Genomic DNA, 18,823 nt, shown 5'->3' with positions numbered 1-18,823 from the left:
TTACATGTGAGGAGGGGTGTACATAATAAAAACAAATACACTAATCCTAAACCATACAAGTCACAATTGGTACAGGAGGAGAGAGGACCCTGCCCGCGAGGGATCACAATCTACAAGGGATGGGTGAGGATACAGTAGGTGAGGGCAGAGCTGGTCGCGCAGCGGCTTGGTGTGTGATATATGTCTGATGCACTGATATATCCTATGTTGTGACATTTTTCCATTGTGAGGTTCGTGTACATTGGTGATTTTGCTGAGTACGTATGTTTAAGAAAAAAAACCCACAAAAAAAGTATTCAGAGATGCAGTAACTATGTAGTCCCTCATAATAATGTGTGAATTTTTTTCTTAGTGTATATGTTTTTTTTTCAGGGGTGTAGAAAAGCACAGCGCTCCCTGCTTTACTACACTTCTACAAGCATATCCCTGGTTTATGGACAGGGCCTCTCTGCCCCTTTCCGGCACCTGCGCACTGCAGTACTTTGCTCTGCCCGCAACAGGGCAGAGAAGCACGCCTGCACAGGGGCATGATGCCGGGAGCCATGAAGCAAGCAGTAGGGGGGAATCACAGGAAGATGGGAGGTGCCGGACTCAGACCAGCGACACCCATCGGACCGGACCAACCCGGGGGAGTATAATAAAACTTATTTTTCTTATCTTGCAGGTCGGATCAGGGGCTTATCTACAGCATTATAGAAAGCTGTACATAAGCCCTGAAAGGCAGTGGCTGCAGCTTATAGCGGCCAAAACAGCTGACAGGTTTGCTTTAAGAGGGATCTGAAGTAGTCAGCTGCGATAAGTCGTGTGAGGGCTGCTGCCCACGGGCTACTGTCTCTGCCGTCATTCTACAACCATCCACTTCTTCTCCAGTGGGGGCAGCAGAGGTGCTGCCAAGGAGTAGGGGCAAGTCTCAACCCTCACCACAAGCTAACCCTGAGAGGCGGAGTCCTTGTAGGAGGAGGGGTCGGAGGAGGGTGGTTGTTCCCTTTCAGAATTGTGGGGGTGTGAGTGTTGTGACACAGGGGGACGCCTCTGTTGTCAGTTCCTTAAAGAGTTCACCATCTTGTGGAAAACGTGTGCATGGCAAAAAACGTTGAGGTCCGGACCTGTGTGTGAACGAGTATGTATGGGTGTCCACCAAAAATATCCAGTGGAAGTGTGCAGTTGGGGTCTAGAGTTCTCGGGTGATCAGGCCGTGTCGGCCATGCTCAGCCCGGGGACTTACCAGCTGGAGTTACCCCTAGTAATGTCCATACTCAACTCATTCCTCAGGTGGGCACTCTGGAGATTTGTGGTGCCTCCGGGGCATACGTTGTCACCTCCATCAGCCCACGTTTGCCATGAACCTGAGAGTCAGGTGGTTGCTGAGGTGAACTCTGGTGGATCTAGGCGTCCTCACTGTAGGTGGTTTTCTGGTGAGGTGCAGTGTTGAGGGTCCAGAGGCCCCTCATTGTAAGGGGGTACTATTACGATCCATTTTTGTATCTGTGTCAGTTTGGGCTGCTCACGTTTAAACTTTTTTCCTTTCTGGCCATCGGGGGTTAATGTCAGTTTTTTCCCCCGGTGGCCGCTGGTGTTACTACATGTTTAGTTAGTCTGATGGTGGTGACTACTCCCACTTTCCTATATAAGGTCACCTGAGGCATCAGCTGGTGTTGGTGATACACTTCCTTTTGATTACCAACCGTGGTCAAGACAGGAGCTGGCTGAGAGCAGTGGTGTTTCTGCTGAATGCTGATCTGGTGCCTTACTCTGCTGCTTGGTGCATTGCAGCAGATAAAGCTAAGTTTTGTTTTTTAGTTGATTTAACCCCGAGGTGTCTGTCTTATCTTCCCTTTGGTTTTTGGTGCAGTTCACTTTTTTCCCTGTCTCACATCCTGGGGAGGGGGTTGGGGGTTTAGCTCAAGGCTAAACAGGAGATAGGGACAGTTCGGTGACTTGGGCCTCACTACCATCAAGTGTACCCCCAAGTTAAGGAAAGTCAGGGCACCCCCTTAGCCTGAGGGGCAGTTCAGGGGCCCAGGTTCCTCGTCCCGTTTTCCCACTTCTGCCCCGTGACAGGATTGTTTTGTCTACTTTACAACAATGAATAATGATTCATGAAATGTTATTTAGGAATGAATTCTATAATGACATCATGCAATTTCCAAGCTACAAACTTTTTTTTCCCCCAACACTTTGCAGCTAACTTTGCAATATTGTCTTCAGTAAAAGTCCCCTGTGTTATTTATATGCACAATTACATTTTCTTTACTTACAGAAGGGTATTTGCTCATTTTGTTTCCAACTTAGGTTTTGTCTGTTTAATGGCCAGTGTGAATATGCTCCCATATGGCGCATGCTTAACAATTTATACTTCGGCTCCTTTTTTTCAGTATCTATAAGTAGTAAAGCTTGTACTGGTAGTAAACTCGGTTGTGTTGCTGTATCTATGCAGTACTCTTGGATCTGTTACTGCCTCTTTAAGTTAAAGAGGTTTTCTGGACTCTATAGACACATTTCTGTGGTCCCTCTGTCCTTGCAGACTTCTGTATCGTGAGAGCACACTCTGCACAGACTGTCCCTGCAGACTGCTGTATCACGAGAGCGCACTGTGCACACACTGTCACTGCAGACTGCTGTATTGCTAGAGCGCACTGTGCACACACTGGCCCTGCAGACTGCTGTATCATGACAGTGCACTGTGCACACAATGGCCCTGCAGACTGCTGTATCACGACAGCACACTGTGCACACACTGGCCCTCAGACTGCTGTATCATGATAGCGCGCTGTGCACACAGTCACTGCGGAATGCAGTATCACGACAGCACACTGTGCACACAATGTCTCTGCGGAATGCTGTATCACGCTAGCTCGCTGTGCACACACTGTCCCTGCAGACTGCTGTATCACGATAGCACACTGTGCACACACTGTCTCTGCGGAATGCAGTATCACGATAGCGCGCTGTGCACACAGTGTCCCTGCGGACTGCTGTATCACGATAGCACGCTGTGTACACACTGTCCCTGCAGAATGCTGTATCACGATAGCACACTGTGCACACACTGCCTCTGCAGACTGCTGCATCGCGAGAGCGCACAGTTCACACATTTTCCCTGCAGACAGCTGTATCGCGAGAGCGCACTGTGCACACACTGTCCCTGCAGACTGCTGTATCATGATAGCGTGCTATACACACAGTCTCTGTGGAATGCTGTATCATGATAGCGAGCTGTGCACACACTGTCCCTGCAGACTGCTGTATCACGACAGTGCATTGTGCACATACTGTCCCTGCGGAATGCAGTATCACGACAGCACACTGTGCACACACTGGCCCTGCAGACTGCTGTATCATGACAGCGCACTGTGCTTACACTAGCCCTCAGATTGCTGTATCCCGATAGCGCGCTGTGCACACAATGGCCCTGCAGACTGCTGTATCGCAATAGCGCGCTGTGCACACACTGTCGACTGCTGTATCGTGACAGCACACTGTGCACACACTGGCCCTGCAGACTGCTGTATCGCAATAGCGCGCTGTGCACACACTGTCGACTGCTGTATCGTGACAGCACACTGTGCACACATTGGCCCTGCAGACTGCTGTATCGCAATAGCACGCTGTGCACACACTGTCACTGTCGTCTATTCCCAGTGTTGTGAACACAAGTGTAATCCTCATAGTTAGGATCACCTGTCGACTGAAGTCTCAACTGCTGCTCTCAGGAGAACATTGAGAGAAGCGGATGAAAATGTAGTCGGCACGTGATCTCAACTGTGAAAACCACATGTGTGTTCACCAGACCGCCTGCTCAGGATGGGAATAGATGGGAATCCTGACAGTGTATGAACATTAGCAGTGTTTCTGAAAACCCCCTTATGGGTATGTGCACACAAAATCTGTCAGCCAAGTTTTTCTATGCAAAGATGCTTCAGGAGAAGCCGGCGCTCTTTTTCATGAAGCAGTTTCACTGGTGGCTTTGCCGTAGTTTTTGCGGTGGACTTGCCACTGGCGTCTTTTTGCTTCATTTTACACAATTGTGGAGAGTGTCTTCAGCAAAGAATGAACATGTCGCTTCTTTTGACCTCTACATGGTATACAATCCCTGAACTGGTTAATCCCTTCATGACATCCGCCGTATATACACAGCGCATGTCAGAAGCGGGTGTATGTAGCGGACTCATGCAGCGAACCCGCCCCATACCCGGCAGGCGATGACTGAGTATTACAGCCAGGACCTGCCGCTAACAATCGCAGGTGGAGCAGAGCTCCGCCCGCGATTCTTAAACTGTTAAATGCAGCTATAATTCTCTGACAATCAGACAATCTATCAATCATAGAATTATGTCTATGTGGACAGAAAAACAAGAGAGTTATGGCTCTGGGAAGGAGGGGAAAAAGGGACATGCAAAAATGGAAATAGGCTGCGGGGTGAAGGGGTTAAAAGAGATAACAAAACACTGAAATGTGCAGAGAAATGTCATTTATACATTGCTCTGCATTATGTACATTTTATTTGTGGTGTTTAGACAGAATCCACCTAAAAAAACGTTCTGCATCGACCCTAAGCTTGGAGTTGATAACATATCTGTGTCTTGAGTCTTTCACAGCTTTTATATAGCCCGCTCAATGGTGAATTTCATATAAACACAATAACGATGGGCCGCTGCACATGGGCCATTGCTGTCTGCTTGCCCCCCAGGCCAACATTGGAAGGCCAGCCCTTGCTCAGGTGTAAACTCCTCTAGCCACCATCTAGCTAATGTGCATGGGAATGTTATGGCATACGTTGGCAGCATGGGGATGTTATGGCATACGTTGGCAGCATGGGGATGTTATGGCATACGTTGGCAGCATGGGGATGTTATGGCATACGTTGGCAGCATGGGGATGTTATGGCATACCCTGGCAGCATGGGGATGTTATGGCATACCCTGGCAGCATGGGGATGTTATGGCATACGTTGGCAGCATGGGGATGTTATGGCATACGTTGGCAGCATGGGGATGTTATGGCATACGTTGGCAGCATGGGGATGTTATGGCATACGTTGGCAGCATGGGGATGTTATGGCATACATTGGCAGCATGGGGATGTTATTGCATACGTTCACAGCATGGGGATGTTATGGCATACATTGGCAGCATGGGGATGTTATGGCATACATTGGCAGCATGGGGATGTTATGGCATACGTTGGCAGCATGGGGATGTTATGGCATACGTTGGCAGCATGGGGATGTTATGGCATACGTTGGCAGCATGGGGATGTTATGGCAAACGCTGGCAGCATGGGGATGTTATGGCAAACGCTGGCAGCATGGGGATGTTATGGCATACGTTGGCAGCATGGGGATGTTATGGCATACGTTGGCAGCATGGGGATGTTATGGCATACGTTGGCAGCATGGGGATGTTATGGCATACGTTGGCAGCATGGGGATGTTATGGCATACGTTGGCACTATCTGTAAAACAAAATTGTAAAAAAAAAAAAGTATACCGGTATTTATCAACCTGACAAAGGCCAAAAGGACAATTCTGCGAGGGAAGTGGGGCCTTTGCCTACCTTCTGAATATTCCACAACTCTATCCAGTTTATATAAACCTTTACAATCTGAACATCCCACACTAAACACAATTTATCAATATTGTACCAGACCTATTTTGTATATCTAGCAAGGAGGGTTAAAGTCAATGACAGCAAGCCAAGGTTTTAAAGCAGTGGAGAAAAAGGCAGACCCGGTTGGACCTAATTGTAACATATGGTTGTGATTTCTTTCTAGGGAAGCGAGCTTGCCTTGGAGAAAGCTTAGTACGAAGTCAATTCTTCCTGATCTTCACTGCTCTACTTCAGAAATTCACCCTCACCCTCCCACCAGGGACAGAGCGTCAGGACTTGAGATATCTGATCCTGCACAAGAAGGAAATCTTGGGATCTTCCCAGATATGCGCTGTGCCTCGTTCCTCATCCAAGTGATCACCGTCCTGTCCCGCCACATGGTGGAGATAATGAGAAACGTTAATATCCTAGAAAATGTGACATAAAAGACACTGATGAAAAAATGTTGAAATGTTTATAGAGTCGGGCGTAAGAAAATTGGGTAAAATATGAGTTTTCCCTTGGACACGACATCTGGGATGTCATGTGTCAGAATATACGGAGCTGAATTCCGTGTAAATGTGTGCAGAATCTATCATGGGGACAGGGCGGGTAAAGCTTGAAAACACGGTAAAATGCCATCGTTTTGGTGGCCACACGCTTTTTTCACATTTTTGAGTCTAAAACTCTCTCTATATATAAAAATGAGTGTATGTATGTATGTGTGTATCAAGCCACGCCAACTCCACATAGCCACACTCACGCCACACGCAAAACCCCGTATAATAAATATCTAATATCTATTTCATAGGCACATCTTTTTGACCACAACAGATTACACTGCCTGTGTTGCCCATAGCAACCAATCACTAAGCATCTTTCATTTCACCAGAGCTGTTTAAAAGATGAAAGCTGAGCTGTGATTGGTTGCTATGAGCAACAGTTTTCCCACTCCACAACACCTCAGCAGACACTGACCGGGTGGGAGAAATCTAGCATCCCCAGGAACATAAGCTCCCAGCCATGGACCCTCTACTTGCCTGTACATTAGGTGATGTATTTATGCCATTCTGTGGTTTGCTTTACTGTGCTAATATGATCTCTCTGTCACTTCCTATGGCTTGTTCTGACATTCATTTGACCTTTGTCATATAGTGTCTAAACGGTCTGACACTCTATTTAATTAAGGCATTTATGGCCCATTGTGCCCTCTATGTTTTTGGATGATTTTTGGCAGCTTTTACTGTTCTCTTACCTTCCATAATAAAGCAATTTTATTAACAGTTCTCAGGTTGGTTCCCCCCCCATTCCTCCAGAAAGGAGAGCGCACATGGCAGAAATGAATCACCCCCTCCTCTTTTACTGCCGCGCTCTATTGTTTCTGGCGTAGAAAATCCCATCATTAGTGGCCACACACAGAGCCGCACTGCCAGGTTACATAACAGCACATCTCCAGGAACTCCCTGCTCAGCGCCACCCAGCTCGGGACTATGAGATGGTGGATGTGTGATGGGTATGTGGGCACGGGAGTATGGGATGGAGGATGTGTAATGGGTATATGGGCACAGGACTATGGGACGGAGGATGTGTGATGGGTATATGGGCACAGGACTATGGGACGGAGGATGTGTGATGGGTATATGGGCACGGGACTATGGGACAGAGGATGTGTGATGGTACATTGGCACGGGACTATGGGAAAGAGGATGTGTTGATACTACTTTGAAGGGGATGGGAGCTGGATGTGGCTCGCGACCTTCTCTCAGTGCTGAATGTGGCTCGTGACCCTCTATGCTAAATGTGGCTCTCAAGGTCAGAAAGGTTGGGAACCACTGCTCTATCTCATAGTCCCGTGCCCATATACCCATCACACATCCTCTATCCCATAGTTCTGTGCCAATATACCCATCACACATCCTCTATCCCATAGTCCCATGCCCATATACCCATCATACATATCCTCCATCCCATAGTCCCGTGCCCATATAAATCCTCCATCCCATAGTCCCAAACCCATCACACATCCTCCATCTCATAGTCCAGTGCCCATATACCCATCACACATCATTCCATAAACCAGTGCCCATATACCCATCACACATCATCCCATAGTCCAGTGCCCATATACCATCACACATCCTCTATCCCATTGTCCAGTGCCCATATACCCATCATACATATCCTCCATCCCAGTCCTGTGCCCATATACCCATCACACATCCTCTCTCATAGTCCAGTGTACATATACCCATCACACATCCTCTATCCCATAGTCCCGTGCCCATATACCATCATACATAGCTTCCATCCCATAGTCCCATGCCCATATACCCATCACACATCCTCTATCCCACAGTCCAGTGCCCATGTACCATCACACATCCTCTATCCCATAGTTCCGTGCCCATGTACCATCACACATCCTCTATCCCATAGTTCCGTGCCCATGTACCATCACACATCCTCTATCCCATAGTTCCGTGCCCATGTACCATCACACATCCTCTATCCCATAGTTCCGTGCCCATGTACCATCACACATCCTCTATCCCATAGTCCCAGTGCCCATATACCCATCACACATCCTCTATCCCAGGGGGTCTCCAACCTGTGGCTCGCGGTCCCATGAATTGTGGCTCGTGACTGTCTGCCAGCTTGGTGCATTAGGTCCAGGTCTAGCAAACAGGTAAGAAGAGTACATCTCAAAATTTTGTGAGTAGCCCTGCACAGAAGTGCAGATCTGGATGCACATTTACTGGTCCTAGGGGTTTAGAAATGTTTTAAGTATGGTACGCTGGAGGATGATGCTACCTCTTAGGCCGGGGTCAGACATGCAAGAAACTCGCACGAGTCTCGCATGGTCAACGCCCGGCACTGCCGTCGGGACTTGGACAGGAGCGTGCTGCTGCATGAATTCCTATGCAGCCGCATGCTCCGGTCCCGAGCGCCGGAGGCAGTGCTGGGTATTCACATGTGAGACTTGTGCGAGTTTCTCACATGTCTGACCCCAGCCTTAGAGGAGGTGCTCAAAGCTAAATGTGACAGTGTGTTGGGAGTCCTTGATGGGAGAATACTTAATGGGGGTGTTGTGTGAACCCCTGGATCTCAGTCTACTGCTTTGGAATGATGGAGGATAATTATAATTTGTTATAACTAACCACAGTTAGTTACTATGCCCGGGCAGCGCCGGGCTCTTCAGCTAGTTACAAAATGCAAAAAAAAAAATCATACCTATCCCCACACCTATACATTTTTTGAAAATTGACACCTGGCAAATTGTCCAAAATGTCCAATGTCCTTTTTACAAGCAGCTCAAGTCTATTTTTTTTTTTTTAACTTTGAATTATTTTTATTGAAATTTTTGAAATATTTTTGAAATAGTTTACATGAAGAAAATAAGGTCAGACTGAGTAGCATATCCATGTCCTAGCTAAGTATAATGTATATTCATTAGAGAACAATCATACAGTCATATGTTAAAGTTTGGGCACCCCTATTAATGTTAACCTTTTTTCTTTATAACAATTTTGGTGTTTGCAACAGCTATTTCAGTTTCATATACCGTATATACTCGAGTATAAGCCGACCCGAGTATAAGCCGACCCCCTAATTTTGCCACAAAAAAACTGGGAAAACTTATTGACTCGAGTATAAGCCTAGGGTGGGAAATGCTCCATAGATTATTCCCCCATATGCTGCCCCCATAAGAAGCTCCTTAGATTATTCCCCCATATGAAGCTCCTTAGATGATTCCCCCATGTGCTGCCGCTGCTGCAGCATGTAAAAATAAAAAAATTACATACTCACCTCTCCGTCGCTGGGTGTCAGATACTCACCTTTCCTGCGTCCATGGCTGCTCACCGCTATCTGCCGCATCATCAGTCAGTGACGTTCAGACTGCAGGGGGCGCGGCGCGCACTAATCACGTCACCGCGCCCTCTGCTGTCTCAAGTCACTGACCGATGACAGACAGCAGCAAGCAGCAATGGACGCAGGACAGGTGAGTATCGCTATAATTACCCGTCCTGACGCTGTGTCTTGAGCCCCCAGCTTCTCCGCGCTCTCTCTTCCTGCGTTCAGCGGTCATGTGATACCGTTCATTAAAACTCATGAATATGCGCATATTCATGAGTTTTAATGAGCGGTATCACGTGACCGCTGAAGGCAGGAACAGAGAGCGCGGAGAAGCTGGGGGCTCAAGAGACAGCGTCAGGACGGGTAAGTATGACCTGACACCCCCGCCCCCTCCGACCCCCCGGTGTATATGACTCGAATATAAGCCGAGAGGGGGACTTTCAGCCCAAAACAACGGGCTGAAAATCTTGGCTTATATTCGAGTATATACGGTATCTAATAACTGATGGACTCAGTTATATTTCTGGATTCAAATGAGGTTTATTGTACTAACAGAAAATGTGCAATCTGCATTTAAACAAAATTTGACCGGTGCAAAAGTATGGGCACCCTTATAATATTCTTGATTTGAACACTCCTAACTACTTTTTACTGACTTCCTGAAGCACCAAATTGGTTTTGTAATCTCATTGAGCTTTGAACTTCATAGCCAGGTGTATCAAATGATGAGAAAAGGTATTTAAGGTGGCCACTTGCAAGTAGTTCTCCTATTTGATTCTCCTATGAAGAGTGGCATCATGGGCTCCTCAAAACAACTCTCAAATGATCTGAAAACAAAGATTATTCAACATAGCTTTTCAGGGGAAGGATACAAAAAGTTGTCTCAGAGATTTAACCTGTCAGTTTCCACTGTGAGGAACATAGTAAGGAAATGGAAGAACACAGGTACAGTTCTTGTTAAGCCCAGAAGTGGCAGGCCAAGAAAAATATCAGAAAGGCAGAGAAGAATGGTAAGAACAGTCAAGTACAATCCACAGACCACCTCCAAAGACCTGCAGCATCATCTTCTGCAGATGGTGTCACTGTGCATCGGTCAACAATACAGCGCACTTTGCACAAGGAGAAGCTGTATTGGAGAGGGATGCGAAAGAAGCAGTTTCTGCAAGCACGCCACAAACAGAGTCGCCTGAGGTATGCAAAAGCACATTTGGACAAGCCAGTTACATTTTGGAAGAAGGTCCTGTGGACTGATGAAACAAAGATTGAGTTGTTTGGTCATACAAAAAGGCGTTATGCATGGAGGCTAAAAAACACAGCATTCCAAGAAAAACACTTGCTACCCACAGTAAAATTTGGTGTAGGTCCCATCATGCTTTGGGGCTGTGTGGCCAATGCCGGCACTGGGAATCTTGTTAAAGTTGAGGGTCGCATGGATTCAACTCAGCATCAGCAGATTCTTGACAATGATGTGCAAGAATCAGTGACGAAGTTGAAGTTACGCAGGGGATGGATATTTCAGCAAGACAATGATCCAAAACACCGCTCCAAATCTACTCAGGCATTCATGCAGAGGAACAATTACAATGTTCTGGAATGGCCATCCCAGTCCCCAGACCTGAATATCATTGAACATCTGTGGGATGATTTGAAGCGGGCTGTCCATGCTCGGCGACCATCAAACTTAACTGAACTGGAATTGTTCTGTAAACAGGAATGGTCACAAATACCTTCTTCCAGGATCCAGGAACTCATTAACAGCTACAGGAAGCGACTACAGGCTGTTATTTTTGCAAAAGGAGGATCTACAAAATATTAATGTCACTTTATTTTGAGGTGCCCATACTTTTGCACCGGTCAAATTTTGTTTAAATGCAGATTGCACATTTTCTGCTAGTACAATAAACCTCATTTGAATCCAGAAATATAACTGAGTCCATCATTTATTAGATATATGAAACTGAAATAGCTGTTGCAAACACCAAAATTGTTATAAAGAAAAAAGTTTAACATTAATAGGGGTGCCCAAACTTTAACATATGAATGTATCTTAAGTTTCTAGTGTCTTATTCACAGAAAAGAAAAAGAGTCTATTTTTATGTTAATTCTGTTTGGAGGGGGAATTGTCCATTACAACAAAACCATTTATTACGGTCATTAGGTACTGACTTATTAATTCTTGCATTAATATGTTCAGATAAAAGATATCATTCGTATACATTTTTTCAGTTATTTCAGTGGTTGAAGGGATTACAGAGGTTTTCCACTTCAAAGAATTAAGTTTTTAATTACCCCCTAAAAGGTGATTTATGTTTTGGAAGAATCATTTCCATGTCTAGAGATAATAGTGATAAATTGGTACTACTGATAATTTTAATATTTAACTGTGTTATTTGGGTTAAGTATAATTTTCAATTAAAAAGCTAATAAAAAAGTAAAATGTGTGGCAAAAGTGTGATTCAAGCAAAAAAAATAAAATAAAATAAATAGAAACCACACACACACACTCCTAAAATTAAAAGGTTAAAATGTAGAGTTCAATGTGAAGCGAAAAAAGGAGAAATATGCAGCACTCACCGATATAGCTGAAAAACTGTGCGTCTTTATTTCACATAAATTCAATCAATAGTAATGTGGACATGCAGGACGTTAGAGGAATGCTAGGGGAGGGAGGTGCCGGACAACGGCCGTTTCGCAATTACTCGCTTCTACGGGTCCAGATGAGGGGATTAGCTAAAGGTCATTCCCTTTATAGGACCACAGACCTTATATAGACTCTCTACATCAATAGATGCAAAGGAGAAATGTGGTTGCCAATGAAAATCTTTCAATTTTTTCAATAAATCCACATAACTATTGATGGAATTTATGTGAAATAAAGATGCACAGTTTTTCAGCTATATCGGCGAGTGCTGCATATTTCTCCTTTTTTCGCTTCACATTGAAATATTCATGTTTTTTCATGCAAGCACCTCAGTTTTTTGACTGAAATACATACCGCAATACTTCAGATAAATAGCTCCGTCTGTTAATGTGGTGATTTGTGTGCCCTAGTATGCCGTTCATCTGTTTGTTCTTTGCTAAAATGTAGAGTTCATATACACCACTTGTGCCTATGTTTATGTTGGGGGTCAGTCCTTGCTAGGCACTGAATGACACTGTGACTTTAAGAAACCATGCTACCCTCTGATTTCTGTGCACTGCACTTGGACTAGTCCTTTATCCCCTGCAGTTTGCTGTGTGTTGTTTTTGGACAAGAAGCAGGAAGTGAGAAGCCTCCTATCTGAGGGAGACTGCCTGGACCATTTTCTGCATCCTAACAATTAGTGCTTGGGTGCTCGTTGCTCGGGTCGAGAAAATTGGAATACTCGGGTACTCGACCTGAGCAACGAGTCCAATGTTAGCCTATTGGAAATCCAAGCTTTTTTGCAGTGAACCCCCCCCTCCCGGAGGTCTTTCTAGGGTATCAAAATGTCGGAAATGTTTGTATGGGGACAGTGCACAAACGACATGGGAACATGGGGAACGCCCCTGGAAGCATTTCTCAGTCTGTTGTCAGAGTGTGACGCCACTTTTACCAGCACACACAAAAACATAAAAAAAACTAAACCAAAATTGATTTTACAGGGAAATATGTTAGGCTAGGTTCATACTGCGTTTAATGCAGTCCATTCAATGCATAGCGATGACAGACTGCATTAACGCTACTCACATAACGTGATTGCATTATGAGCTCCTGCTAGCGCAGATGGTTCATCTGCACTAGCAGTTACGGACCCTCGGACGCTGCAGCCTGCGTCTGAGGGTCCATCACAGCATGACGGCACATTGCTAAACGCAATGCGTCCTGTTATGGCAGTCTATGGCAGCGTTAACGGCTGAGTTACATCACGTTATGCCGCGGTGTAACGCAGTCCATCTAACAGACTGCCATAACGCAATCTGAACCCAGCCTAAAGGGACATCCTTTCCAGGGTAATAATTTGTATGTAAGGCAAAATAAATAACCCCCAAACAATGCTCCTCCACCACTTGGGCTATGTTCACACGTAGCGTTTTCGATTAGTTTTTCAACGTTACCATTGCTTTCAACCAAAACAAATGCATTTACTGGGAAATTTCATTGTAGCATTTAACAATATTAGCTGGCCATGTGGTGTGTGACACATCATCAGACACATCTTGTATAATTTATGAAGGAGAGACTCCAAGTCACAAAGCCTATTTTTATAGGGGCATCAGTCGGCATTACTATTCTTAAAGGGCCTTTCTAAAAATGTGTCTCCTATACAGGTATTGCAAATGCATTGTGTATGTGGGCTGCCAAAAATTAGGACGCACCCCAATACCCCTTTCACAAGATGTACAGGAGTGCCTCCTGAAAAAATGTTCCCATTATAAGAAAGTGGGTCTCCCATAGTGTTTGCCTATGCATTGAATGCAAGGGCTGCCTTGTCACAAAGTTACACACACCCCAATAACCCTTTCACCAGACGTCTTGGATGGCCAAATGAAACAAAAGTTCCCATTATTTTTCATTTGGTACAGCCATACTCTTAGCCTATGCATCAAATGCAAGGCCTGCCCAGCACCAAAGTTACATGTACCCAAATAAGCCTTTGAACCCACGGACTGGATGGACACAGGAAAACAAAATTCACATTATTCTTTTGGTACGGCCCTACTGTTAGCCTATGCATTGAATGCAAGGCCTGACCTGCCACAGTTACACACACCCCAATAAGCCTTTGAATCCACAGACTGGATGGCCACAGGAAAACCAAGTTCACATTATTCTTTTGGTACTACCATACTGTTAGCCTATGCATTGAATGCATGGAGGACGTTGGTACGGTCAGCAAGGTACTCCCTCAGCATCTTCCAAAACATTCCATTCCTTGTGACATTACCCCGCGCCACGGCGATGGGAGGGTCTAAGAAAACTCTCCGAGAACTTGGCCAGTGTTACCCTGCCTCTGCTGGATTGTAGTGTCTCTCTCACCTGTACTCCTTGGTTGTCCAACGAACTGTGACCTCTGCCGCCAGCATTTTCAGATGGGAATTTTTTTAATAATTCCACAACAAAGGCCTTCTGGTACTGCCCCATTTTAATACACCTGTCTGCCTCTGGAAGAAGAGATTGAAAGTTCTCCTTGTAGCGTGGGTCTACAAGTGTCACGAACCAGTAATGAGTGTCATCATAAATTTTCATAATGCGAGGGTCAAGGGAAAGGCAGCGCAATATAAAGTCAGCCATGCGTGCTAGACTGGTAACAGGCAAGCCTTCTGTGTCCTCACCAACAGGACAACAGACCATGGCGTCTTCCTGCTCCTCCTCCTCCCTGTCCTCAGGCCATCCACGCAGAACAGACAGTATGACAGTTGTGCTTGTAGTACCGTCTATAGCGCATGAAAGTAGCACCTGTTCTTCCTCCTCCTCTTTGTCAACTAATCCACGTTGGAATGACATGAGGCTGGGCTATTTGTAATTACCCTGTATGCTTCTTTGCTCCATGTCCTTGTGCTCTGCCTGCAATGAATCCCCTTTCATTGTGAGCAGAGAGCTTTTCAGAATGCAGAAGTGGGATGGTGACACTATATGGCGTCATCGCCGCTCACCATATTGATGAATTCCTCAAAGTTTTTGAGGAAGGTACATATGTCTGACATCCATGTCCACTTCTGAGGTTTTATGTGTGGAGTCTGACCTGAACAATGATGTCCTTATTGATGCTGGTAGTCAACAATGGCCCTCTTCTGTTCACAAATCCTTTCCAACATATGCAGTGTAGAGTTCCAATGCATGGGGACATCACATACCAGTCAGTGAGCCTGAAGCTGCAAACGCTGCTAACGCACGGAAAGAGCGGCAGAAGCTGGAGCTGACTCTTGAAAATGGGCACACAGGTGGTGTACTTTCACAAGCAGATCTGGCAGCTCTGGCTAGCTTTTGAGAAAACGTTGAATAATGAGGTTAAGTACATGGGCCAGGCATGGTACGTGTGAGCTCACCTCGCCTCAGAGCCGCGACCAGGTGTCGGCCATGGTCACACATGACCATGCCTGGCTGTAGGTTCAGCGGTGTCAGTCACACATCTGCCTGCTTTTTCAGAGCTGTCCACAACCCTTCAGCATTGTGCGGTTTGTCACCTAAGCATATTAGCTTCAGTACAGTCTGTTGACGCTTGGCTGAGGCAATGCTGGAATGCTTCTAGCTTGTAACTGATGTGCTCATTTCGGAGATGGAGGCTGAAGAGGAGGTGCAGGAGCTGTAGACTGGGGGCAGCTGTGATTGATGTAGGGCCTGCAATCCTCGGAGTCGGGAGGACGTGTTCCATTCCAAGGTCCGTCTGGGTCCCGGCTTCCACTATGCTAACCCAGTGTGCCGTCAGCAAGATATAGCGTCCCTGCCCACAAGCACTTGTCCACGTGTCCATGGTTAGGTGGACTTTCCCAGTAACAGCATTGTTCAGGGCACGGGTAATGTTGAGGGACTCATGCTTGTGTAATGCTGGGACAGCACTCCGGGAGAAATAGTGGCGGCTGGGGACCGAGTACCTTGGGAAGGCCGCCGCCATCAGGTTGCGGAAAGCTTCCATCTCCACAAGCCTAAAAGGAAACATTTCAACCGCAAGCAGACAAGAAATGTGTGAATTTAGTACTATGGCCTGTGGCGCGTTGGCTGAGTATTTACTCTTGTGTTCCAATGACTGGGGTATGGACAACTGAAGGCTCCACTGTGAAAAGGACGTGGACATGCTTGATGATGGTGGTAGTTGAGTGTGGGTAACGACAGGTGCAGAGAAGGAGGCATCTTCACATGCACCGTGAACATGGGATTAGCTTGTACGCACAACAGTGGAAGCAGTGTTTTCAGCCAGTGTTTTGGAGCCTGGGGTTCAGCCAACAAAGTCGGGTGCTTTGCCACCATGTGCCTAATCATGCTGGTGGTGGTCAGGCTGTTAGTTTTGCTACCCATGCTGATGCGGGCATGGCAGGTGGTGCAAATGGCCTGTTTGTGGTTATCATCAGAGTCTTTAAAAAACAACCAGACACGGGAAGACCTAACAATTGTACTGTCAACTTCCGTTGTGCTGGTGTTACGAGGAAAGGCTGGCCACCTTCTGTCTGCAGCCAACACACTGCCTCTTCCTGCCTGATGGGGTGTTACCTCCCCCCCGTGTGCTGCTCTCCTCGCTCTGCATGTTCTCCTGCCAGGTTGGTAGTTACTATATCATCCACCACCTCAGATTCCACTTCAGCACCCTTGTCCTCCTCCTGACTTGCTGGCAATTGTGTCTCATCATCCTCCACCTCTTGTGACACGTTCCCACTGTTGCCTTCGTATGACCGTGGCAGCTCAAATATTTGGCCATTGCTACATGCGATCTCATCTTGCCCCGCTTCAAGTGCACCGGGCAAGAGGCCCAAAGCTATAAATGTAAAACTGAACAGCTCTTCAGAGTGTCCAAGTGTGGAATCAGTTGTCTCCTGGCCCTCGGCATGGCGAGAGGAAGGAGGATCAGGGTGAGGAATTTGCGGCCCAAACTCACGGATACTCAGACCTGACCGTGTGGAAGACAGGGTGCTCTTGGTGGTGGAAAAGTGAGTGGAAACATTATCCGCTATGCAACCAATAACCTTTTGACACTGCTCTGGTTTCAATAGTGCTGTTCTATGGTCCCCTATGAATTCGGACAGGAAGGTCATGCTTGAAGATGTCAGTGTTTGTTGTAGCACAATTTCAGCTTGCCCACGACCTCGGTCTCTGCATGTACCATCACGAACACTTCCCCGTCCCTTGCTATGCACCTTGCCCATTTTAAATGGACTTGGATATTTTCCACATTCACTACAAATGGCTGAATTGGTAGCGAACTTGTGTGTGATCCGTGTGTGGGAAAACCACACTTTAAAATATCTGGATTGTAGGTAAAAATTTATTTTTGGTTATTAAACTGGTGTCAATAACTAGGGTAAGACACAGCAAAAAAGGAGAATGGAGGCCTGAAATGCCATAATTTGTTGCTCACAGATAGATCAGGTGTCTGACGGAGATACCAGACTGTTCAATATGTGGCCTATATTTTTACAATTTGTACCCCAAAATAGTGTATAGAAATAGGGTCACAGACAACAAATACAGTGGAATGTAGCCCTGAAATGGCACAATATGTAGGCCACAGATAGATCTAGCGTTTGACTGAGATACCAGACTCTCAATATGTGCCTGATTTTTCATGTTTTTGGCAAAAAAAATGTTGTCAATAAGTAGGCTATGACACTACAAAAAAATTCTTTGGAGGACTAAAATTGTAAAATATTTAGCACAATGATATGCGCTGCGTGTGGCGGACAAAACACAGTGTTAAATATGCATGAACTGTAGCTAAATATTCTTTTGGCTGATAAATATTTTTTTGCCAGCTAAATATTTTTTGACAGAAAAATGGAGTCAAAAAATTGGATAAGACACTCCAAAAAATATTGTACCACAAAAAATGTCAGAATTTTCTGCGCACTCAGATGTGATGCCTGGGATGGGAAAAGGCGTTTAAAATTGCTGGATTTTCACGCTGTACTATTACAGGAATCTGGCTGTAGTCTGCAGTGTCAACAAGCAAATGGAGAGAAAAAAAAGGGGGGGCTCTGGAATGCTTTGGAATAAAACAATCAGGATTGAGGTGCAAAAAAAATTATTCCTAGCCACTGATACCTGGAACTAGGTATATATGTAATAGGCAGCAGCAGACAATATTGGACCTGTAACAACCCTGCCGGCATCACTGCATGGCCTCCCATCCCCCACACACCAACTTACTCACTGCTCCAGGCCTTGATGTGTGTTCTGTCTGCTGCCGGCTCCATGTGTTCTTCTTGCTTGTTGCCTGCTCTCTGCATGCTTCCTGGCTGTGTGCATAGGGAGACGGCGCCAGAACTCTCTGGTTCTTATGGAGTCAGGGTGCACCTGTCTAATGTGTCCCTGGCTAATTACCAAGAGGCCTCTAGTATATAGGGCAGCTCCACATGGTGGTAGCTGCCTGAGAAAAGCTTTAACTCAGTGTTTTCCTGCTGAGTAAGCCAGGTCCTGTCCTATGTTTCGCCTTCTCTGGAGGCTTTATTCCTAGTCTCTGTACCTTGCCTAGTACCTCCATCCGCCCTCCAGGAAGCAGAATATCCTGCTATTATTCCTTTCCTTATCTTATCCTGGTCTCTGTGTCTTTGTTCTAGCCTTGTCTTGTACATGTCCTCTCTGCCCACCAGGAGGCAGTATTTCCTGGCCTTGTGTCTTTGGTCTTGTACCTTGTCTCGTACAGTTACCTTGTCTGAACTCTGTCTTACCTGTCTCTTGGACTCCTTGTCTGTGGCACTTTTCCCTGCTG

General features: G+C 46.0%; 1 protein-coding gene across 2 annotated transcripts in view; it reads left to right on the top strand.

Moving 5' to 3' along the window:
- Window positions 1–7,692, top strand: part of LOC141047907 (cytochrome P450 2C7-like) — a 217,590-nt gene extending 209,898 nt beyond the window's left edge. For both annotated transcript variants that reach the window (XM_073543226.1, XM_073543227.1), the window contains one exon: window positions 5,773–7,692. In XM_073543226.1, coding sequence (XP_073399327.1) covers window positions 5,773–5,966 — 194 coding nt within the window. In that variant the 3' untranslated portion in view covers window positions 5,967–7,692. The remainder of the gene's footprint in view (window positions 1–5,772) is intronic.
- Window positions 7,693–18,823: the final 11,131 nt, after the last annotated feature.

The sequence above is a fragment of the Dendrobates tinctorius genome, unplaced genomic scaffold (genome assembly GCF_039654945.1).
Source record: "Dendrobates tinctorius isolate UK_male_01 unplaced genomic scaffold, ASM3965494v1 ptg000130l, whole genome shotgun sequence".
Taxonomy (NCBI): Eukaryota; Metazoa; Chordata; class Amphibia; order Anura; family Dendrobatidae; genus Dendrobates; species Dendrobates tinctorius.
Note: the sequence above shows the minus strand (reverse complement) of the source record. Positions and strands in the feature narration are given on the sequence as shown.